At 40.0% G+C, this 24303-nt stretch overlaps 1 protein-coding gene across 1 annotated transcript; it reads left to right on the top strand.

Moving 5' to 3' along the window:
* Positions 1-2070: 2070 nt before the first annotated feature.
* ankrd28b (ankyrin repeat domain 28b) lies at positions 2071-24170 on the top strand. Its single transcript, XM_086113555.1, has 28 exons — positions 2071-2295; positions 5537-5620; positions 5923-6001; positions 6966-7036; positions 7150-7350; positions 11149-11236; positions 12241-12383; positions 12521-12733; positions 12932-13010; positions 13140-13254; positions 14367-14449; positions 14520-14583; positions 14713-14781; positions 14874-15014; positions 16034-16145; positions 16239-16265; positions 17696-17770; positions 17864-18065; positions 18157-18244; positions 18344-18461; positions 19024-19243; positions 20467-20554; positions 20637-20720; positions 20816-20961; positions 21257-21339; positions 22239-22321; positions 22623-22714; positions 22797-24170. The coding sequence occupies exons 1-28, from the start codon at positions 2269-2271 to the stop codon at positions 23078-23080; spliced, it is 3159 nt and encodes a 1052-aa protein (XP_085969681.1). The 5' UTR covers positions 2071-2268; the 3' UTR covers positions 23081-24170.
* The last annotated feature ends 133 nt before the right edge of the window (positions 24171-24303 follow it).

Genomic DNA, 24303 nt, shown 5'->3' with positions numbered 1-24303 from the left:
CAAGTGATTTTCAGCCATTTTGTGTTGGCTGTGTGTTGTCGCAACATCTGTCCCCTCAGAGAGAATCTTCTCCAAAACAGGGCAAATATTAACAGAGGAGAAACAGGATCAACCCCTCAAAGCTGAGGCACTTGGTTTTTTTTCATGCCAATCTTCGCGAAAGACAAGTTAAAACTTTTACCTGGGTGCTGATTTCTTCTTTTTGTTTTACAAATTTTAACTTATAATTTGTTGTGTGGTATTCAAAGCTTACTTATGTTGTTTTACTGTAAATAGTTAAAAGCTTATAAATATACACATTCAGAGATTGGAACTTTTTGTTGACCTTGTTTTGATATGGGTCTTTGTACTTTGTTTTTATTTTTGTACCACTCCATGTTGTACTCCATGTTGAGTATGTTCAGAAGAATATACATAAAGCCATATAAATAATAAATATTTGATATACTGTCTATGTTTTGCATTAGTAATTCATTTTACGCATTATATTACGTTATTTTTGGTAGTAAATTAATTTAAGCAACAAAAAAACTGAGGAGCCATTTGGGAGCCGAAAGTACTCTTTTTAGGGAGCCGAAAGAGCCGGCTCTTTTTAGGGAGCCGAGCAAAAGAGCCGGCTCTCTAAAAGGAGCCGGAATTCCCATCACTACTTTTGAACATTTAGTTTACCCCTTGAACATAATAACTGTGTTGATTGACGACTGGTTTCTCTTTCCTTTCTACTATTTTACTTACTTTACTTTCTGTCAAATTATTACTGTATGTTTTATGTTCAATAAACGAAACGAAACGAAATTTAACTTAACATGTATGCTTTTAGAATGTGGGACAGTGGGAGGAAAGAGTAAATATCGGAAATCCACGTGTGCAAAATAGAGAACATGCAAAAACACAGAGAGGAGATTCTAATCCCAAACCTCATGTGATGCTGCCATGATGATTAAACCACCATGCTGACTAGACATTTCATCCATTTTCCGATCCGCTTTCTCCTCACAAGGGTAGCTCGAGCCTATCCCAGCTGTCTTCAGGCAGTAGGCGGGGGACACCATGAACCGGCTGCCAGCCAATCGCAGAGTACACATAGACGAACAACCATTCACTCACATTCATACTTTAGTAGAATTTAAAGTGTTCCATGAACCTGCAATGCATGTTTTGGGAATGTGGGAGGAAACCGGAGTGCTCAGAGAAAACCTACGCAGGCACGGGGAGAACATGCAAACTCCACTGAGGAAGCCCGGAGTCGGAATCGAACCCTGCACCTCTGCACTGTGAGATCGACACGCAAACTACTGGGTCACCGGGCCGCCGCCAGAAATTTATACAAAGTATTCAAAAATCAGTAGTTCAGTTAACGGCCTCTAGAGAGAGACAATCGACCAAATTTTGTCTAAAATTTTAACGTGAGAATAATCCATAGGAACACTTGTTGAGTAATAGATATAACAACCGGAAATCTGATGGGATTTGACAGATATAAGCATGGGATTTGACAGATATAAGCATCTGGGCAAATGAATTCGATTTTATTTGCTGTCAAATGTAAAATACATTGCTTCTGAACCTGCAATTTAAATAAATGCACAATAGAGTTTAACAGCCATTGTAACAATGGATGAATCGTCGTGTGGATTCTGACCAAAATTCAATTGGAACATCTTCAGGGAAATTACCCATTACCCAAAGAATAGGAAAGGAAGTTGCGCAGCAAGAAAGACTTAAAATCCGCATCGCACGTGCTTTCTTTTTTTAACAAATTGTCACACATCACACAGAAAACCATCAGACATCGAAATGAACAATGTAATTACAATTATAAAAAAAATTAATTTAAAAAAGAAAGAAATTCAAAAATCCAGTGGTCGAAAATAAAACGAAGAAATATTGTGAACATTAAAATGCGAACAGAATTTCAAAGTTTTGAAGGTGCTATCTTTTTTTTTTTTGTAATCATAAGGACCCAGGCAAAATGCGTCAGGGATCAACATCCAATAACCTGCTTTCTTCAACATGGGAAACAAATTGACCAATGAAAATGCTTGTTTTTGGAAGGTAGAATATGGCGGCGGTAATGTTATGGAGTTTCCGCTACTCCTTGACTTGCATGCAATCAGGCCAGGGGGCTAGCAAGGTAGCTAAGCTAACGTCACGCTAGGCCTCCAGCAGACTAGCGGCAGTGATAGCAACAAGATCACTTTGTTGTTTGGGCAGGGAGACGAATAACCCTTCACGAGTCTGCATGAGAACACTTACAACCACAGAAATATGGTGGTTCTCAAAATTCGAGACCAGGTAAGAGCGCTATGCCAAAAGCGAAATTTAAGTTTGACTGTTAGCTTCGATTTCAGTTTCCCAGCAGACTATAATGGAGTAGCTCTTCCGAATCTTTTCGTATAACGCTTCAGTTGAATTTGAATTTAACATCAAATGCTGTACGTCCATTGGCCATATCGCAAATAGTTAGCCCAGCTTCTGTCGTAATGGCAATGTCCATCACCCATGCTCACCCAGAATGAGTCCCAACCTGCTAACAGGACTGGTTATCTCCAATAATTAGCCAGTCCCCTCCTCACAGCTCATAAGCTCGGGTATGACTCGTGAACGTGCTATATCCAAAACAGTTGTAAATTAAATAGTTGCTTTCAAGTTTGAATATTGGTAAATCACTCTCGAAACGTTGTTGGGGACGCCTACCATGGCAACATAATTTGAGTTACTGACTGTGACGTGTAAATGTTTGTGACATTTCATGGTGACCTCTTTAGCTGTTGTTGGCTTTTTTGCATAACTGCGTCATCGCGCCATATGCAAACTAATAAGGTACAACCAATGAGCCTATGTGGGGTAGAAATTGATCGATATTGTGACATCACGATGGCGCCAACTCAATGACTTTGTTACTCTGCTTTTAATAAACCGGTAAAAACCTCCCATTGATACCATTTTACTGGGACATTTTTGTTGACAGTATAACATGTTTATACCACTCCCTGATTTTTTTTTAAAAAATGCAAGTGTCCAAAGTTGTTCAGATTTTTTTGTTATTACTTGCGTATTTGGTCAACACTTGTTCAAAAGACGTCGGTGTGTCATCTGTACAAATTATTGAAAGCACTTATTCTTGTATTGCGCATTAAGTATGCCTCATGTCATCATGTGCTGAAGCGATCTTCTGTTACTCAGTGTGGTTGCTTTAAGAGCTGTCTCTATGGTGACTGTTTCAAAGGCCCTGAATGGGGCAAGGAGCTGCGCAGTTGTGCTGCTGGACTAGTACAGAAAATCTCCTGCAGCTCTTGAGCTGAACTGCACAGCTGAAAACAAAACGCAGATTTATCCCACATCACCGTGTCAACATGAGACGCTGTGAGAAGCACAACTGCCTACTTGTTAGCCTCATTTGACCCTTTGTGCCCTGCACATTTTCATGAACATTTCAGAGCGACATGATTGTCTGGTATTATTAAAGCCCCGATTTCACTGAGGGGCAAATAATTGCTGTTGGCGAAGGTAGAAAAAAGAATATTCATGTCAGAAATCGTCATGGTTCGTTCAAGGTTGGAAATGTTTGGGAAAATGTTCGCTCCCGCATTATTTGGATTCTGTGACTACTGTAATTTGTATTTTTCCCTTGAGTTCGCTTTGCCTTGACATGAAAGTGAACTTGACATGAAAGATGTTCTGCTGCTGCTGCAGCGATGTAGATAATTTGGACTATTGAGATCGAATTCATGTGATTGAATACACTTGTTTTCTTTACCAACATTGAAAACTAAATCGGAAAAGGCAAATTCATTCATACATGCACATATATTTGACAATGGCACACTGACATTTCAAATATTTTGATTCAGGCTGCAACTGCATGCACCGTTACAAGGTTGTTGCGATAAATACTTAACAATAAAAAATACTGAAGGCATGATTTACAAACAATTATGACTATAGAATAATTGGGTTGTGTAATTGAACAGTATGCATGATTCTTCTTACCCTATTACATAGTAACATCTCAATAACCGTTGTGCGGTAATGTTCTTGACAAAATGTAAAAAATATGGAAATTGGGACAAATTGGGATGGAAGTGAGGTTCGGAAGTGAAATTCTGGAGCAGCTCTGAATTTGTCGCAACAAAAATGTCTCTCAACATGACATGAATCTGGATGCAGCACCCTAAACAACCTTGCCCCCCTGAAAATGGTGAAGCGGCATTTATTTTATTTGAATAGAAGCTAGAGGGGCGGCCCGGTAGTCGAGTGGTTAGCACGTCGACTTCACAGTGCAGAGGTACCGGGTTCAGTTCCAGCTCCAGCCTTTCTGTGTGGAGTTTGCATGTTCTCCACACAGCCTGCGTGGGTTTTCTCCGGGTCCTCCGGTTTCCTCCCACATTCCAAAAACATGCATGGCAGGCTGATTGAACGTTAGAAATGGTCCCTTGGTGTGAGTGTGAGTGTGGATGGTTGTTCGTTTCTGTGTGCCCTGCGATTGGCTGGCATCCTGTTCAGGGTGTCCCCCGCCGACTGTCCGAAGACGGCTGGGATAGGCTCCAGCACCCCCCGCGACCCTAGTGAGGTTTGGAAAACCTGGATGGATGATGGATAGAAGCTAGAATTGTTTCCAATTGTGGCTTAAAAGAAGTAATTCTGGGATCAGACTTTCATGGCGCCACTCTATAAGTAGGCTGCTTCAACACATGAGTTATTCATATGAATAGATGTTCAACATGGTTTGCATTTGTGACTGTATATGTGGTTTAGAGAGCAAAAAACTGTAATTAAAAACATGTCTATATAGTTTTGGGTAAACTGTGTTTTGAATATTTTGGATTGAAGGCACATCTCTTGGGGTAGCTTTGCCTGCAAAGTATTCATTGGTACACTCTTGGTGTAAACACCCCTGGACGGGGTGGAGCTATCATGCAGGCTTTTTAAGAGGCCAGAAGTACGCTCCATACGTTGGTCTTCATGGGGAACTTGTTTGATTATTCTGTCTACCACTCCACCGGCACCACCTTAAAATATTAATGGTCTTGGTCTTACTTCACTTAGGATATTGAAAGTCAAAGCAGTGAGAGGAGTCTCTTTCTCGCTAGCAAAGAAACCAAGATGTGCAGTGCCGTTTGTACTTCCAACAACTTTTGACAGCATTTGGTGCCCATGACTGGAGTTTGTTTGTTTGTTTGTTTATTGAACATAAAACATATATACAGTAATAATTTGACTGAAAATAAGGTAGATAAAAACGTCACATCCGTTGTGTCGCTGGGCCTAAAAGAGCATCTTGTGGCTATGTGTCATCCTTTCTGTTTGAATGTGCATGAGAAAGTAGAGCCTTTTTTGGATTGCTGCCATTGAACAGATGAGCCGGGTGTGTGTAGTGATTCTTGAGAGTGAGGATCCCACAAACTTTGTTTCTGCTGAGGTCTGCAGGGTTAGTTTGTCATTTGTTCCATTTGGATGCTTTCACTTCATGGGAACTCCTGCAATTATATGTCAACGTATTGAAAGAATAAATTGATGCTCTTTCCTTCCACAGCCTGCTTTGCTGAAAGCAATTTTCAACGTGGACCCCGATGAAGTGCGCTCGCTTATATTCAAAAAAGAGGACGTGAATGCCCAGGTAATCACCACTCTTTTTTTTTTCTTTTATGATTGAAAATCATACTCTTTATCATGTCCTTTTAATTAATATGTAAATAATTTTCATAGTAAAAAATAACAGCATTACATGGTATTTATTTTGTTGCATTCCTCACGACTTCAGTTGGGATGTTTGTCTTTTTTTCTACCTCGTGTTCCGGTGACACAGTGCATTTCTTCCACTAATTGTTTGGGTGTTCTTTGTGGAGCTGAACAATTGATCTTTTTTCACCACAAATTAGAAGCTTTGAATTACTGTAGCCCGTCTCTCTTTCTTTATAGGACAATGAGAAGCGAACGCCACTCCATGCTGCTGCCTACCTAGGAGATGCAGAAATTATAGAACTTCTGATCCTTTCAGGTCTCTTTCATTTTGAACTGCAAATATGCACAGTTATGCGGTAGATTGCAAAGTAGGTGGTGTGAGTTTTGTATGACGTGAGTTCTGTAGTCACACCCTTTTTTCGAATACTAATATTGCCTCGTGATTTGTACTGTGAGTCAAAACCGTACTCATTTAAAGGAGAAGTCAACCACCAAATTTTCTTGACCATAATATGGTCTGTGCGCCTCCATTATTGTAAACACAGCATTCTGTTGAATAATGTGCATGTGGAATAGGAGATAAGCAGCAAAATCCACCCATTTGTGTCCATCTCAGGGGGCAGCCATTTTGCCACTTTCTGTCAACTGAAAATGACATCACAATTGCTCAGCGCTCAGGTAACAGCCAGTCAGGGCTCACCTGTTTTCTGAAGCTGTATGCGGTATGCTGAAGTGTGACACGTAATGTAGATTGCAGACTCCTGTTTCCTCACGTGTACTTATACTAGAAGTTTGCTCAGTTTGTGCTCATTCTGTTAGCCTCTCAGTGGAATTTCACACTATTTTTTGTTTACCCATTACCTTTTACTCAAAAGATATTGTCTGGTACAGTTTTGATGGTGAATTGTACTGGTAGATCGTGAAACCCTACGTATTACTGCGATTTTTCAAGAAGGTTCATTTTGGGTTCTACTGGCACCCTTCTGTGGTAGCTCCACAGGGGGGAAAACCCCCCAAAAACTCACGAGACTTTAGTAAATCTCATTAAACTGGGTGGTATGTCACAAATGGTATTTCCAACTTTGTAGTTTTTGTGTGAATTAAGGTATGTTTTAATGAAAATTGTTTATTTTCCAATTTGTATGACCCTGTATAATTATAGGTTTTCCACTGTATGAATTTTGACTAGTTCTACCAAGGTTCAATTTTGTGACAAACTGCAAGGTACACTGTTGTGTCCTTAAATAGACTGACTGCCAGTGTCCCCTGACTTGCTGTAGGTGCCAGAGTAAATGCCAAAGATAGCAAGTGGCTCACTCCTCTGCACCGAGCTGTTGCCTCCTGTAGCGAGGTATGAGAATGTCCCTCGACTCTTTCATGCGCACACACACACACGACTGTACGCCCCAGAGAATAATTAACTTGTCAACTTATGACATTTTGTTGATTATATTTTTATGGTAGGAGGCCGTGCAAGTATTGTTGAAACACTCTGCAGACGTGAATGCCCGAGACAAGAACTGGCAGACGCCTCTACACATCGCCGCAGCCAACAAAGCAGTCCGCTGTGCCGAAGCACTCGTCCCTCTGCTCAGCAATGTGAATGTATCGGACAGAGCTGGCCGGACTGCACTGCACCATGCGGCCTTCAGTGGTCACCTGGAGGTAATACAATGAAGCTTCACCTATTTGTGATTCAGGGCTTACACAACTTCACGCATTTGCATTTTTTTTTCTGTGGAATTTATCCTAAGCTATTTGCTGAAAAACTCACGCAACCACCTGTTATTGTGCTCTTACTGGAACGCTGTAAGAAAACACCAGTTGGTGTCCCGGGTAATAGGAACATCATAATTGGTGTACAATAAGTATTAATGAAGTCATGCATCACAGGTGTCAAAGTCAAGGCCCGGGGGCCAGATCTGGCCCGCCACATCATTTTATGTGGCCCGTGGAAGCATGTCAACTTCCATGATGCTTGCTAAAGTCTGAACCAAAATTTCAAATTGTCATCGATATAATGTTATAGTTACAATGTTTGAACAATCCATTATTCTTGACTTCTGATGTCAAAACTAATTATCCATCTATTTGTTGTTTGTGTAATATGTTGAGGTGGTTAAACATTGATATGGTTTCACAAAATTCACAGTCATAACGGCCCTCCAAGGGAAACCCGTGACTACAATGTGGCCCGCAACAAAAATCACAAAAATCAGTTTGACACCCCTGCTTTAGATTGTTTTCTCTCTGTAAAGAGCTAAGTTTAGCCTGGGTTAGAAATGCCTAGATAAGTGGAATTTACACAAAGTCTCCGCACTTTCCTCTTTGCTGGTTGTTTATGTTTTTACTCTGCTGAGTCGTGACTATTAAAAAGCTCGAACTACCGGTAAGTAACAATGGGGCTCTTATTATTGCTTAACAATTGGTAACAGGGGTGTAACGGTCCATCCATTTTATCAATGTGTCTGCGCCATGATACAGCTACCCTTATCGTGCTGGACCAGTTTATGTTGATTACTAACAAAATAATTCACTGTACTTTTTTGTACTCGTACCTGGCTTGGCACTCTTGTATTCACTAACCACAACATAAATACACAATCTAATATGATCCAGTACAACAACTCAGTCTGTGTATTACTGTGGTATAGAATCGTACTGAAAGTTGAATAGTTTTGTGATGTTATTTAGCTGTAATGCAACACTGCACTACAACTGTTAGCTAATGTTTAAATTAATGCTCAGTGCCAGTCAGTCAGTACTGATGCATCTCATGCACCATCACTTTGTAGTTGGAAAATCACGTGCCAATGTTGGAGCTTTCAACAGATCTCATTTCCAAGAATCGCATGAACAAAGAATGTTGAAGTGATGAAATCCATAGTTTATAAACTGGGTTCAGTACCTTCTTTCTATATTATACACTCAGCATTAGGAGTGGCTGCCCTAACACTCAGTGCATGCTGCACCCAAGTAACTTGCCGGATGAATGTACTTTCATGTGGATTACCGGTAGTTATTTTAGGGGAGGAAATGCCTGGTCGAATCAAGCATTAATTCCTTAGGCTTTGTCAAGCTACTTAACTGAAGTAAAACATTAATTATTCAATCGGAGGTACTCATTTGTTCTGTTTGTAGCAGTCTATTCTTAAACTACAATGTAGCAACAGAAATTGTCCTGGCACTGTCTTAAATTGAAATACCTATGTGGGTTCAGCCCATTCTAGAACTATCCACTTCAGGTTGGTCATTGAAAGCACAGTCTATTTTCAAATCCAAGGGATTAGAGCCAATGACTAAACCTGCAAACTGTGTAGTTGTTATGTATGGTGTCTCATCTGTTTACATACATAGGAAAAATAAATTTATTTTTTTTACTGAAAACTATTATGTATAATATACTCTACATGATTGCTATTGTTTTGACAGCACCTTTCGGTCTGTCCTTAACTGCTGATTAAACATGTATTTTCACAGCAGGAGTTAAGCCTGTAATGGCATTGGCGATACGTTGCTTGAAACGATCGAAGTTTTGTTTCCTGATATGCTGTGCCCGAAAGATAGAAATTAAATGGTGAAATCTGGGATCTCTGAAGCCATTCCTCAAGACTGCGCCATGCTGATCCAACCTTTGACGAATGTGAATATCATTGTAAGATTCTGTCATCCCATATTCCGTCCCACACCATCAATTTACTGACACATTGCATCTATGTTAGGCTAATGCAATGAGCATTATACATTAAGGCTGCAACCAACAAATATTTTTAGAATTCAGTACTTTGATTCTTCTAATGATTAAGTAATCCTGTGAAAATTGATTTTGCGTTTTATTTATTTTTTTAAACCGCGGGCAGGTTATTATTAGTCCACTTTGGGTCACCATCCTCATGTTCCTCTGGTATCGGTGACTTTGAGTGTGTCTGGCTTTAATCGAGTGGTTCCCAACCTTTGTTTTATTTTTTATCTACCCCAAACCTTTTTGTCATACTATGAACACCACCTCACACGAACATGTTGGTGATTCTCCAAAAGTAGACATAACACAACTGGTTTCAACTCAAATATAAAATTAAATGTTGTTTAATAAGTACAGTAATAGGATTAGAAAAAAGAAATGAAAATAAATAATAAGATTACCGGTAACTTTTGTTATGCATAATTCTTATGACATTAACCACAATAAATAAAATGGAGCTCATTTCAAGAAGTGCCTTTTAAATTGGCATTTAAACATGAACAAAACGTTGAATAAGAATATGTATTTAGACCCATGATAGCAGTTTTACTTTATTTTAATCAGCCATCTGAGCTTGAGTGCTTGAGCTGACATGCGGCTTTTGTTGCTTTGACACAGCTGTGCCGCAGGTTGTCTCCTGAGGATACAATTTGTAACACACACACACACACACACACACACCATTTTATTGACAAGCTTATGAAATAACAGCATATTTTTCACCAATTGTCATCCTGTAAATAGATGGTTAAATATTGTGAGTTTCCACGAACCCTCTGCAGTGTTCTCATGTATGCGTATATGTGAACACAGCTTTAATAGTCGGGGCCTGGCTTGGTTCGTGACATAAGCGTCAGTGAATGAGAGTAGAGTTGGTTGGCTGGTAACCGGCTCGTGTTAACCCATTAAGCCAGTTTAAATGTTGAATGACTCTTTGTAAGCTGTGGCCATTGGCAACTCGCATGTGAATGTGCTTATTATCCATTTGTTTTCTTGTTTATTCAATAAATTGACTAAAGTGCTCGGGACACTATATCTGTCTTTGACCACTTGCAGGGACATTGCATTATATTCTATCTCGTGATAATAGGTAATATTAGCTAAATTTGATACCTTGTGATAATAGGTAATATTAGCTAAATTTGATACCTTGTGTTGGGAGTTCATTGACCTGCTGTTCTGGTGGTATACGTTGCACGTAATCTTCCCAATGAGTGTGAGATGATCCCAAACTTTGCACAAGTCTGTTATTCACTCCACCTTGCGTACATTGCGCCACCTTGTTTCTACACAGGTGGTAGGTGGGACTACAGCATAATAAGTCCTTGTAGAAATACGATCCATGCAAAGCTTGGAGACAGAGAATTTGAGCCAACCATTTTTTGAAATGGAAATGCAATCATTGAAGTTATTTGAACAAACGCTACAGCTTTAATTTAACATGATTCCCATCATTAACGTTTTATTGATTAACTCCTCCATTAGCATTGAACGCGCTTTAAAATGTACTTTTAAAACAATGGTAGTTATCTAGCACAAATGATTGTAAATTAAAATGTTTTTCAAATCAAATTATTTTTTCTATGTAGAGTAACTTATGACACCATGTAGTGATTTTTACTCACAGTATGTCCACTCTTAAAATACAGCAGCGTTCTATGATCACCCCATGGCTCATTGCTTTTTTTTTCTTTTCCCCCTGTCCCTGCTGATGCTGTCAGATGGTGCGGCTCTTGCTCTCTCGAGGGGCCAACATCAATGCTTTTGACAAGAAAGACCGACGTGCAATCCATTGGGCAGCCTACATGGGTAAAAATAAATCCACTTGTTCTGTTATGTAATTGTAGATGGACGGCGTGGAGTAACATAGAACCATAACTTTGAGCATCAAATGTATTTATACAGCACATATCATTGCTATCTGACAAAAATGATATGAAGATGTGTATGTTTTACACATGTAGTACCAGAACCATATTTCTTTTAAATCACTATAATGTTGTACAGTACTATTTCTGTAAAATTTCCGTGGACTCCTATAATTTCCTTGTTAACGTTGTCTGGTGGGAAAAAAATAAAGGGGTAAGAAATCTACTTATTTTTTGGTTTATGATGAAACAACGGTCATATGGCAGCAGAGTAACCGTAATTTGGATGCTGTAGTGTAACCTGCACATCTAGATTCTATTGTGGACCGTAAATGCGCTTGTTGAAGGGTGCATCTAAATGTACATTTGCACCCTCAGTCCAGCAGACGCGTTTAATCCGGGCGGGGAGTGGTAACATGACAACACGTAATCGTCGACGGCGGGGAAGAATAGCATCCGTCACACGTCTGAGTGTAATATACGACTGGGTAGAGGGGGATTCGTATGGCAGACATCGCACTAATCGGCAACGGGCCCAGAAAGGCCGAAAATCAGCACATTTTCCCCAAATTCACGATGGCCCTGCTTCATGGCCATCCGGTTTTGATGATAACAAATATTTTGGTGACTCAAGACGTGGAGTGTATGCTACGGGGTATATAACACATTCACTAGTTATTGAAAATGTAGTATTTACACAATGCTCTATTTGAAGTATTCCAATTTGTATCATTTCAAGGTTCCTGTCTTGAAGTTTAGCCATTTTCAGTTTAGAGACTGTATTGTTACATGCTTAGTGATGTAAATTAGTAAAACCTTTTTTTATCATCATGATTTTCATCAGACAACAGCCTTGTGTTAGTAACAGTTCAGTTGATGCTTTGATCATAGAAGTGCTTCTTTCATAAAGAATACAATAATGTTATATTGGCGATATACCTACAGGTCACATCGAGGTTATAAAGCTGCTGGCGTCTCATGGTGCCGAAGTGGCCTGCAAAGATAAGAAATCATACACACCTCTGCACGCAGCTGCCTCCAGTGGCATGATCAATGTTGTCAAATACCTCCTGGACCTGGGGGTGGATGTAAGTTCCACCCACGACTACGCTGTATGATTAATTCTCTCTTTGAAAGAGCAGATATGCAAAAGCATCACAACTGTTCCATATCTCAACGTGGTTGTGATTATAAGTTCAACTTCTGTATGTTGGTTGGTTTTCAGATCAATGAGCCTAATACATATGGCAACACGCCACTACATGTGGCCTGCTACAATGGTCAAGATGTGGTGGTTAATGAGCTCATAGAGTGTGGGGCGAATGTCAACCAGGTGAACGAGAAAGGCTTTGCTCCCCTCCACTTTGCCGCTGCTTCCCGGCAAGGCAAGCTATGTCTTGAGCTGCTTGTCTGCAATGGGGCTGATGTCAACATTAAGGTGTGTGAAAGTTTTTATCAGCGCATCACCAAAGAACTAGCTGTAAGTTAATTGAAAAAGCGTCATAGATTAGAGTTAGAGTAAAAATCTCTCAACAAACAAGTCCAATTACTTACCTATTCAACATTTGCAGGCTAAGCCAAATAGCTGTTTTGAAAAGCTGCACATTTTCACCACCACGGCTTTGTTTTAATTTAGAGTAAGGATGGAAAGACACCTCTTCACATGACAGCAATCCATGGGAGATTCTCAAGGTCTCTAGCTATCATTGAAAACGGTGAGCTCGTCCAAAACTGTTTGAATGTTGTTTCTCACTGGACTGGAAACGAGCAGCAAGTGCATAACTTTGCCTCAAATGGTTGATTTGTTTTATCTCCCCCGCCTCCAACTCCTAACCCCACTTAAGGTGCTGAGGTTGACTGTGAGGATAAGAATGGAAATACGCCACTGCATATTGCTGCACGATATGGTCACGAGCTACTTATCAACACGCTCATTGCCCACAGAGCTGACACGGCCAAGTGAGTATACCCTGACCACAAATGCACCAAATACATTGCAAGAAAGTTCCAAATCAAACGGTCCAAATGATTCTGAAGATATGTAAGATTAAATCCTGTTCATCCATAAATGGTGCAAGGATTCTAGACACTTTACATCTAGCATTTGCCAGTGCACCAGTGTGGAATTAAATATTTTGGTCTCACAATCAATTAAAAAATAAATCAGGGATGTTGTTTAACAGTTTCTATATTTTTGTTGTTGGGAGTCAGTCGAGCTGCACTGCATCCAATTAAGTTTTTGACAGTAATTTTCTCCCTTGTGAAGCTGAATAACATAAACAAAATAATAACGTAAACACCTCACACGTCTTCATTACTGCAAACTACAACCCGAAACACGTCCGTCTTCCACCCCACCATTAAAAGTTCTACAGAAACTGATTATCTTAGTCATTCGATGTGAATGTTCACAAGAACATTAAGGAGCTGATCTTATCTCCCTCGATTATCTCTCACTCTGTGGCTAACCAAGACAGCAGTACCAAAGAACATATATGGTCTCAGCACAAGTTGTAAATGAGTTCCCTTCACACTATCGAGGATCTTTCATTCTGTGGATATGCCATCTTTTCTGGCGAATAGCATTCCAGTGGACACTTTTTGATTGCGTGTGTCCATGTTCCAGGTTGCTATGTTCCACCTCGTCCATCTCAGTCCTTGCTGTTTCGCTGCATTTTTAGTACTGTTTAAAATATTTTTTAAAACTACACGTTCACTCAACAAATTCTAATATACTAGTCACATTACAGTGTTCTGTCTTTTATCTCAAGGGTTCCGTTCCAAAAATAACCACAATCAAAGTATCTCCAAAGTAGAGGTTGATTTTCATTGGAAGTGTTTATTTTCATTTGTCTTTTATTAGGTTTTTTTTGTTTACAATATGTTTTTTGTTTATTGTTTCATTTATCAAATTTTATTCATTATTACACTATCTTTTCCATTCACAGTACTGTATTTTACTGTAAAAAAGAAAGCATGATACACTGACAATAATAATGGACGAAAAGGCAAGGCTCAGAAAGATAAACTGCGTAAGCGAGGGCAACAAATTATTGTATAAATCTCTGCAGGCGAGGGGTCCACGGTATGTACCCACTGCATTTGGCTGCTCTGAGTGGATTCTCTGACTGCTGCCGAAAGCTTCTATCTTCAGGTAACTCCGGTATGAAACTTAATCATTCACTATAGTGGCGTATTGTTGCTCATCATCCTTTCTTGGTCAGGTTTTGATATAGACACTCCTGATGAATTTGGAAGGACTTGTTTGCATGCTGCAGCTGCTGGAGGGTGAGTGTTCATTACAGCTTCATTAGTTTTTTTGTTTTGTTTTATTTAAACATAACTCCAGTCAATGAATCACTCCTAATTATAAAAGCCAATCATTTATCATGTTGTCATTGGTTTTAATCTGTGTAGGAACCTGGAATGTCTCAATCTACTTCTCAACACAGGGGCAGACTTCAATAAAAAGGACAGCTTTGGCAGGTTTGTGATGATATTTAATAGTGGTGTTCTCTTACGTCGGTAGTGATTTAGTTTGTTTTAAACAGCCAGCTAAGCAACGTTTACCTTTCTAGGACTTCTTTGCACTACGCCGCTGCCAACTGTAACTACCAGTGTCTGTTTGCGCTGGTGGGTTCAGGGGCCAGCGTGAATGACGTTGATGAGAGGGGGTGTACGCCGCTCCACTATGCTGCCGCTTCTGACACAGATGGAAAGTCAGTAATCCTCTGACCATTGCTTAGCATGGAGTAATGGTGAACCAACAAATGTCATGTCATTAAAATTCGTAAAGGCGCTTATAAATAAAATCTACTACTACTACTACTACTACCCAATTTTTACATTTCTGTGCATAAAAAAGGAGCGTTATAATGTCAATAATTTTTTGTGATGAAAAACCTTAAAGTTTGTTGTATTATTCTTGATGATGTATCATAAATACTGTATTTTTCGGACTATAAATAGCTCCAATGTATAAATTGCACCTGTCAAAAAATGCGTCATGAAGAAGAAAAAAACCATGGAAGTCACATTTATTGTGGAAATGTATTTTTCAAAAACCAAGAACAAAAAAGATCAGACTCGCACCCAAAATCCCCGGTGCCGAACCATTTTGACTGCAGCGAACAAACAACTTGGGTTAGGGAACAGGGATTTTGGCCTCGAGTCTGAGCTGTAATTTTAATATTTACAATAATAATAATAATAATAATAATAGATTTTATTTATAAGCGCCTTTCAAGACACCCAAGGACACTTTACAATAACAAAAAACACAAAACAATACGGGTTGAGCAGCGGCAGCCAAAACGCGCCAGCGTTCACTCAACCCGAAAGTCAGATAGAAACAAGGTAGGGAGAGGGGGAGAAAAAAAAAACCCACGCTCGAACTACCCTCATTTGAGGATAATTTGAGTGAGGCAAAAAACTCCTGCACAAGCATATGACAGTTACAACAGGTCACAAGACATAAATAATTCGCGCATTAGTCAAGAAACGGCATCGTGAACAGATTTGAAATAGCCCGTAGTGTCTGCCCAAGTCTTTACGCGGAGATGGGTAAGCAGAATTGTTCTCTAGTTTTTGTTTGCGATGTGGAATGCTGCTGATCTCCAACAACACACGAGAACCTGAGTGTAAGTCATGAGACCAGGCAAATTATGAAAAAGGTGTGACAGAAAAATACAGTAAATGCTTGAATTTCAGATCTAAAGCATCTCTGTTGTGGCTCCAGGTGCCTGGAATATTTACTGCGAAATGATGCAAATCCAGGGATCCGGGACAATCAAGGTTACAATGCTGTGCATTATGCCTCTGCATATGGACATCGCCTTTGTCTGGAGCTGGTGAGAGCATCACTATTGACTGCATGCTGTGTAAAATCCATTGCACTAGCTAATACTGAGAATGGTATTGCTTAATTTCCCCAATAATTCTAGATTGCGAGTGAAACTCCTCTAGATGCGGTGAGTAAAATTTGTGAATGGTCTGTACTGTACGTATGGTATATCCTCAAAAAATGGCATCCACGCTAATGAATGCATTCCTTGATACGTCGTCGGATCATTGTCCAACTAATTAATCCCTGGAGATCCATTTTTTTCATCGTTTTTAACACAGACTTGGCCTGATATGAACTTGTCCCAAAATAAACAAGTCACCAAATTAATAACACACGTTAAAAACAAACTCTACAGCACCTTACAGCCACGAAAGTGCAAACTTAAATTGGTGTAATTTTGCAAGAGTGCTTGTGTTCGTCTGTGTTGGCTGTACTGTTCAGGCTGGTTGAGTATTTTGCCCCTTTGCACCGGTTCCACCCCGAAGGAGCCTAGTTTCCACCCTGTGCGGTCCTTTTCCATTACACTTTTTCAAGACCATGAGGTCACTAGAGAACCCGTCCTCAGAACCTTTTCCAACCTGGTTCTAGAACACAGGGCTAGGGAGAGCTTTGACATAGGATAAGGCTGACATATGAAGGAATTCCTTTTAGCAATGTAGCAAGGAATTCAACTGCACATGCCTGTTTCGAGACAATACTTCACCATTTTTACAATTTCATATGTACCAATGGATGAAATAGTGGAGCTTGTGCAAAGAATTTTCGCGAGCGGTGCACGCCACGCCGGGATCGTTCAATGAATCAGAGCGAGCCCCGTCTTTCAATTTATTGTATCAACACTTTCCTCTTTAGGGCCTCCACAATTTGCACAATGGTAGTCATGGAACACACGATTTGCTGTCGGAAGAGGCCGTGGTCGACAATAAATACAAACATGGGCAATTGGGGATATATTGTTTTGAAAGATGGGACTCGCTCCTTCAATTTTTTTGAATTTTCTTTTGTCGGTTCACCAAATAATTTGGGATCAACCCCTAAAAGAATGGGGATTTTGGATGTCAGCCTGAGTTCTAATTATCTAATCTATACTGTATACAAGTCGCACCTAACGTCATAGGACCAGCCACACTTTGAAAAAAAGGTGTGACTTGTCATCTGAAAAATACACAACTTGCGGCTCCAACTACATTGCATTTTTGATTGGAACCATCTTAGTGTAAAAGAACACACAAATATAAATCACAAATGTGAGGTGGTCACACATTCAATTCCCATTATAAAAATAAAAGGGACAGTTCTCAGTTGGCCAGGATACGGGCTTTAGTGTCCAACTGTGCTTAGAATGAAGTATAAAATCAGGAAATCAGGAAAGCAAAAAAAATAGAAACTTCCTTCAAATAAACCCTTTGAATAAATGCGGGAAGTAAGTGCCTTTGGCCACTCTTTGAGGAAATGCTGTATTTGAATGTATTGTGCATCAAATGTGATCTTGTGCTCCAAAGCCAATCAACCACTGTAATTCAGTTTTTTTATTATTCTTATTTGTAATATCAGTTAATGGAAACCTCAGGGACAGACATCCTCAATGACGCTGAAGTACGAGCTCCAGTTAGCCCTTTGCACCTTGCTGTGAGTCAAAAGTTTAGCACTCAAAACATTTTTCTCTTTGCCATTTTATTTTTTTAAAATCTAATATTTGGACAAATATTTTGCGGTGTGCAGGCATACCACGGTCACCACCAAGCCATGGAGGTCCTGGTGCAGTCTCTGTTGGATCTGGATGTGAGAAACGTCCAAGGGCGAACACCTCTCGACTTGGCTGCATTTAAGGGCCATGTGGAGTGTGTGGATGTTTTAATAAACCAGGGTGCCTCCATCTTGGTCAAAGACTTCACCTTAAAGCGAACCCCAATTCATGCTGCAGGTATAGGAGTCAATCATTTAGTGGGTCTACCGTTGTTCTTTGAAATGTATAAACTCATACACAATTATGCACATTGATCAATCCCTCGCAGCTACTAATGGTTATTTAGAATGTTTACGTTTGCTGATCGGAAATGCTGATCTTCAAAGTGCAGTGGACATTCAAGACGGTAACGGACAGTAAGTCATTCTTTTTTTATTTGCTATTGTGGTCGAATATGCGAGTCAATGTACAATTTTTTTCTTTTTTTTATTGTGTGTGTGTGTTTCAATTCTCAGAACCCCTTTGATGCTGTCAGTTCTAAGTGGACACACAGACTGTGTGTATTCTTTGCTTAATAAGGGAGCCGGCGTGGAAGCCAAAGACAAGTGGGGCAGGACGGCCCTGCATCGAGGAGTGAGTGTAACTTTGTTTATTCTCTGAATAAAGGGGAAGTCAACTCAAACATTTTTCGTATTCTGATTAATATTGCTTTTGTAGAATGTGAATTAAGCAGGCAAAAAAAAATCCTGTTTTTATCTGTTTCACAGAGGCCGTTTTGTCTTGTACTTTTTTGTGCGTGTGTGTACACTGGATATGTTTTTTCATATATGAAACAAAAAAGGAAAGCACTTTTTACTTCATGTTGCATTTTAGACTGAGTTAAATGACAACAGCAGGGGAGCCATTCAAACTAAAACCACAGGATTACAACTCCCAAATGACTACTCGACCTTCTGTACTTCCGGCTAACAGCCGTGCAGTAATATCAAAATAAATACAAATTTAAAATCAACCCCAAAGGCTCATGCATTAAATTAACTGCCAAAAATGAACTGTAATTATAGTTTGTTTTACAAACGTAAAATGGAGTTTCAGTTAGTTTATTATTGTATTTCATTAACGAAAATGTTTTTTCAATTATAGTTTAAAATAACCGCAGTAACAATACTTATCTATTCTTTTATTCTATTTGCAGGCTGTTACTGGTCATGAAGAATGTGTGGAGGCTTTACTTCAGCATAGTGCCAGCTTCTTGGTGCAAGACTGTAAAGGTCGCACACCCATCCACCTGGCAGCAGCATGTGGGCACATTGGTGTATTGGGAGGCCTGCTGCATGCTGCCCAATCAGTGGAAACACCTCCAGTGTTAACAGATCGCCATGGCTACACGCCGCTGCACTGGTCCTGCTACAATGGTTTGTGGATTTAAAAAGAAATGGACTATAGTTGGGCATGTTTTTATAATTGGGTCCTTATAAATTAAATGTACAGTACGTAGTTTCATTCTTCTGGCGGTGAAATAAACCACTTTCGCAGGAATACAAGGTAGTCTATAAATAATAATAAATAAAGGTAATTGCACTCAGAACGTCATGACAACAGTAAATATTTCCATGGATAAAAAAAGTTACAAAAAGTGAAATCTGTGATGTGTAAATACACGATTAAAATACACTTTTAGGGTGTTTTTACAGTATTTATGGCACTTATTTTACTTTAAGGTTTTTAAACACATTTAAAAATGTTTCATGGAATTAAGAGTGCCCAAGAGAAATGGAGAAACCGTGCGTGTCCCCTCCCGCATCATCCCATCCCGTGACCATGCAATAAACAAATCCCTAATTAACAAACTTGTCAAAACCCCAAATCTTTGGTATTCATGCCTGAGAATTACAAAATGAACACAATGATTCTGTGGGTTGTGAAAAATCAGTCAACCTCTTGTGATAAGTAAAAATCTCTGGCATTAATTAACTTGTTTTTTCTTCAAATAAACGCATCTTCTCACAATATGAATCAATTAGCATGCCCATAGATGAACATTACAAAATGAACTGTAAAAACGCCAGCTGGAAACTGAATGAGACTTTAAATAATCTTATAATCAGCAAGGAGGCTGATCTTGAAAATTTGTGAGTTTTCACTGAGTGCACATCCACAGTGGAACAGACCAGAGCCCAAGTTGTGTGTCGAGGCGAGCACGATCATCTATTTCAAACTTCTCAACTTTGCAAAAACTCTCGTTTCCTCTCCTACATTTCGTGAGCCCATGTAAAGGGAACCCACATTTATTCTTCAACCAGGTCCCGTTTGTGCAAACCCATTAGGCGTTCGCCCCCATCTCGAGCCCACGCTCCAGAGCGGGGGCCACCGGAGATAGGCGACGGAGCAAGGGAATACAGTACCTACTCCAAAATATGTGTTCATCGTAAGGGGCTCATAGCTATTGTTGTCTAGTCCTCACCTTAGCGCTGTTTGCCATGGGTGACTACCAGTGGCAGAAAGCCCCAGACAATAGACTTATTTTGAGGGGACAGCATAGAAACAAATGAAAACAATCTTCTAAAGAATTTTCTAAATTTCTAAATTTTCTAAAGAAGAATGTCACTTTACAATTAACTGGAATTCTTTACTAAAGGTCATGATACATGTGTGGAGGTTCTACTAGAACAAGAGGTTTTCCAAAAAGCAGAGGGCAATCTCTTCACCCCCCTTCACTGTGCTGTGTAAGTTATCCAATAGTTGCACTAATTGATAGATGGTAAAACCAGATTGCTGCGATTAAAAATAAAAAATCTCTCTCCTAAGGATCCGTGACAACGAAGGTGCTGCTGAGATGCTTATCGACACCATGGGCCCTGCCATTGTCAATGCCAAAGACAACAAAAACAGGTGAAATCTTTCATGCGAAAGTAGATGCTGGCTAAACCGTCCTAATGTATCAGTTTTTTTGAAACCCTGATTTATGTCATTCGTTTTGTCTCCAGGACTCCTCTGCATGCCGCAGCCTTCACTGACCATGTTGAGTGTCTGCAGCTGTTGTTGAGTCACAATGCTCAAGTCAACAGTGTGGATGCCACAGGGAAGACCCCACTCATGATGGCTGCTGAAAACGGCCAAACCAATGCAGTTGGTAAGCTGGCTGCACACGAGCATCACTGGCGTTGGACTGAAACCTTTGTCCAAATGTGGGCAGTTTCATGTTTTTTTCACAAATCTTTACTGTTGGTCACTCCCCATCTCAGTTGACCAATCTTAAGTGTTGATGATGGCTTGCAGTCTTTGACGATGCATTGGTAATGGCTCAAAAAACATGCCATTTTGTGGGGCAGGGGTGGGTTTTCACCTGACGCCAACAAAATTTATCTAAGAGGCAAGCTCATCAGAATGTCTGTCAGTTAATTTTATGTGTCATTTTCAATATTAAGAGCTCCTGGTGAGCAGTGCAAAAGCAGATCTCACGCTTCAGGATGCAATGAAGAACACTGCACTTCATCTTGCCTGCAGTAAGGTCTGTACACTTTATAACCAGTAGAGGGGTGTGTTTCAAGTTTAGGCAGCAAGCTGGGTGTCTTACCACATACGTATTAGAGGTCGGGTCGGGCCTTAAAATGTCAATCATTAGTTCGGGTTCGGGTCGGGTCGGGCTTCTCTCTTGCTGACTTTTTTTTTTTTTTTTCGAGGCTGTCAATAGTTTTGGCCACGAGAGACTGTGGTTCGCAAAAACAGAAGTCGCCTCATCACAACACGTACTGTACTAAACTCTTGCAATGACAATTCAAAGAACTCCTTCCTGTCTCTGTCTATGATCCACCCATCATTATTCTTTTTTGTCTCTCTGCTTCTCTATCTTGTAGTGCTGCGCTAGATTCTTAACTCATTCAGTAAAAGCCAATTCTGGACCAAGTCTGAAAAGACGTTTAAAAATGTCTTTGGGAGTGAATGAGTTAAGGACGTACTGCTGCGGTGGTTTACGGCACAATTTTCAACCCGTCAATATGACGGACGGCCTTAAATTTTCCCCGTCCACTCTTAAAAAAAATCCGTCAATGATAGAAAATTGTCGTTTAATGTAACCTCTTCAGAAACAGAAATATAAAAGATGTAAATGTTTATACAGTCTTGTTTAACTTAGAGTTCGTTCCAAAAGACAGGCTTTGTTATCAGAAATCACCCCGAGTCCTCCCGAGTCCTCACAAATAAAATATGAAATGTCGGGTTTGCTTCGGGCTCGGGCCTGCAAATCAAGCTAAGTGATCGGGCTCGGGCCGGGTCGGGCTTAAATACCCTCGGGCCGGTTCGGGTCGGGCTTGATTTTTTTAGGACCGATCTTAGCTCTAAAACGTATGCTAAACGCACACTGCATAATTGTTTCTTACTTCTCACCAAAACTCTGCTTGCTTTTCACAGGGACATGAAACCAGTGCCTTGTTGATATTGGAGAAGATTACAGACAGAAACCTCATAAATGCCACTAATGCCGCTTTACAGACGTAGGTATTGCTTGCAATAGTTTTTTTGTTTCTGTTTGCAGACATTAGGTAAAACTTAATTATTGTATTTTAATCATGAGTATCTTTTGCATGTGTGTCTGCTTGTGACAAAATCCATCATGATTGTAAATTGTGTCCAAAACATTACCCCCAAATAATTCAAATTACTAAATTATCCAATTTGTGTGAGTAATTATTTCCAAAATTTCTTAGGGAACCCTCCCATGGAAAATAGCAAGACATTTTCCACCTATTTACAACTTGACCTTCTACCTAATCCTTGTTGTTCTTTCATTTCAAGGCCTCTGCATGTAGCTGCAAGAAATGGCCTGACTGTAGTGGTGCAAGAGCTGCTTGCAAAGGGAGCCAGTGTCCTTGCAGTCGATGAGAATGGTAAATGTGTTGATCTGATTCTAGATATAGATAAACGTGTTAACATTTTGCAATAAACACTGGAGTGTGGTCATTGCCTCAGGTTACACACCCGCCTTGGCTTGTGCCCCCAACAAAGATGTGGCAGACTGCCTCGCCCTCATCCTGGCCACCATGATGCCTGTGTCCCCCTGTACCCCGCCGCCCACCCTTCCTTTTAGTGCCATTAACCACTACACCACCAGCCCTTCCAAGAGCGTCACCTTCGATAGTCTGCCTGCTCTGCGCGGCCAGCACAGCTCCTACTGCAGCTTCAACAACATCAGCCATCACGATGTCTTCTACAAAGACGAAGAGCTCAACGATTCTGACTCAGAGACGTACTGAAGGCCAGGAAACTGCGTGAAACAAACACACAAACACACGTTGTGTCTTAAGGTTCAAACAGGACCATCTTGGTCAGGCAGAAAAAGACACAAGTCCCTTCAGGAGCCTTAAAAGTCATCCCTCCTAACCTCATCCAGCACCAGGTGTCCTTCCAGCTGATACAAGGCTACACTCACTCACGATTGAAGTGATTGCACTCGATGGGCATACAGCGACCCTTTTACTGCAATAACATGCGGACGGAAGGATGGTAGCAGCTAAAAGTAAGCTAAACCAGCATGGACCAAAAGATGCGGAGACATTTTAACCGAATTTCAATTAAGTGTACATGAGTTTGTTTGTTTGCAGGTTGTCTTGGTTGGTTTTCCTGGAGATGGTGCAGCCAGTTATTTTTTTTATGATGTTTGTGTGATCATAGAGGTAGATTCTTCGACACGCTACATCTTTCAAAAATGCACTTGTCCTTTCAAGTGTGTCTCACACAGGAGGGAATTTGTGTGAATGTTGAAATTTTAAAATATCCTTGTCTTTAACTCCCTATCCGATTGAAAAGAACATCCATTATTTTCATCAAGTTATTTTATTGTTAATCAATTTAACTCTTGTGTATCAATCTGTCCATCATCGTTTAGTCTCAAGAATAAATTATTTGTGTATTTTTGGGTCCTATATATGTGCTCATTTTGTGCCTTCATTAGTTACTGAGAGGAAATGTGTTGAGGCAGCTGTAAAAGCAGTGACTAGGTAAGTAATGAAGCACTTGGCCACTGTTGAGGTACAGACTTAGGTAAACCAAGGACAAAACAGCATTTGAGTTTCTTTGACCTTTATTATACGGCATGGTTTGCTTGCTTTTGTTGTTTTAAAAAGAACCCACTCAAATCTCAGACTTGAAATTTCTGCTTTACCATGTTGAAGAGTTAGTTGAACTGGAAAAATGTACATTTTGTGGATTCCCGATGAATAATTTTGTTTCAGATGGGTTGCAATGTACATACAAAAAAGAACTGTGAAGTCAAAGTTGCAATGAATTCTTTCAGTACTGAGATCACTGTATATTTTATGGGTAATAAAATTATTTATGAAAATGGCTTGTCATTAGGTATATACAGTATTACATTGCATACACAAAGCAACTACTGGAACAAGATGTAACTGTTGCAAAGACTCAAGGTGTACTAGGCAATTCAGTTTGCATTGAAATAAGTTTAATTTCCTCCCAT

The sequence above is a fragment of the Hippocampus guttulatus genome, chromosome 6 (assembly GCF_054856545.1).
Source record: "Hippocampus guttulatus isolate MCC_2025c chromosome 6, RoL_Hgut_1.0, whole genome shotgun sequence".
Taxonomy (NCBI): domain Eukaryota; kingdom Metazoa; phylum Chordata; class Actinopteri; order Syngnathiformes; family Syngnathidae; genus Hippocampus; species Hippocampus guttulatus.
Note: the sequence above shows the minus strand (reverse complement) of the source record. Positions and strands in the feature narration are given on the sequence as shown.

What these genes read in the sequence shown, in the direction of transcription:
- ankrd28b (XM_086113555.1), top strand. Translation starts at nt 2,269, where the DNA reads ATGGTGGTTCTCAAAATTCGAGACCAG. An exon ending in AAGAGGACGTGAATGCCCAG is followed by an intron (nt 5,621 to 5,922) that starts GTAATCACCACT and finishes CTTTCTTTATAG; the next exon opens with GACAATGAGAAGCGAACGCC. An exon ending in GGACGGCCCTGCATCGAGGA is followed by an intron (nt 18,462 to 19,023) that starts GTGAGTGTAACT and finishes TTCTATTTGCAG; the next exon opens with GCTGTTACTGGTCATGAAGA.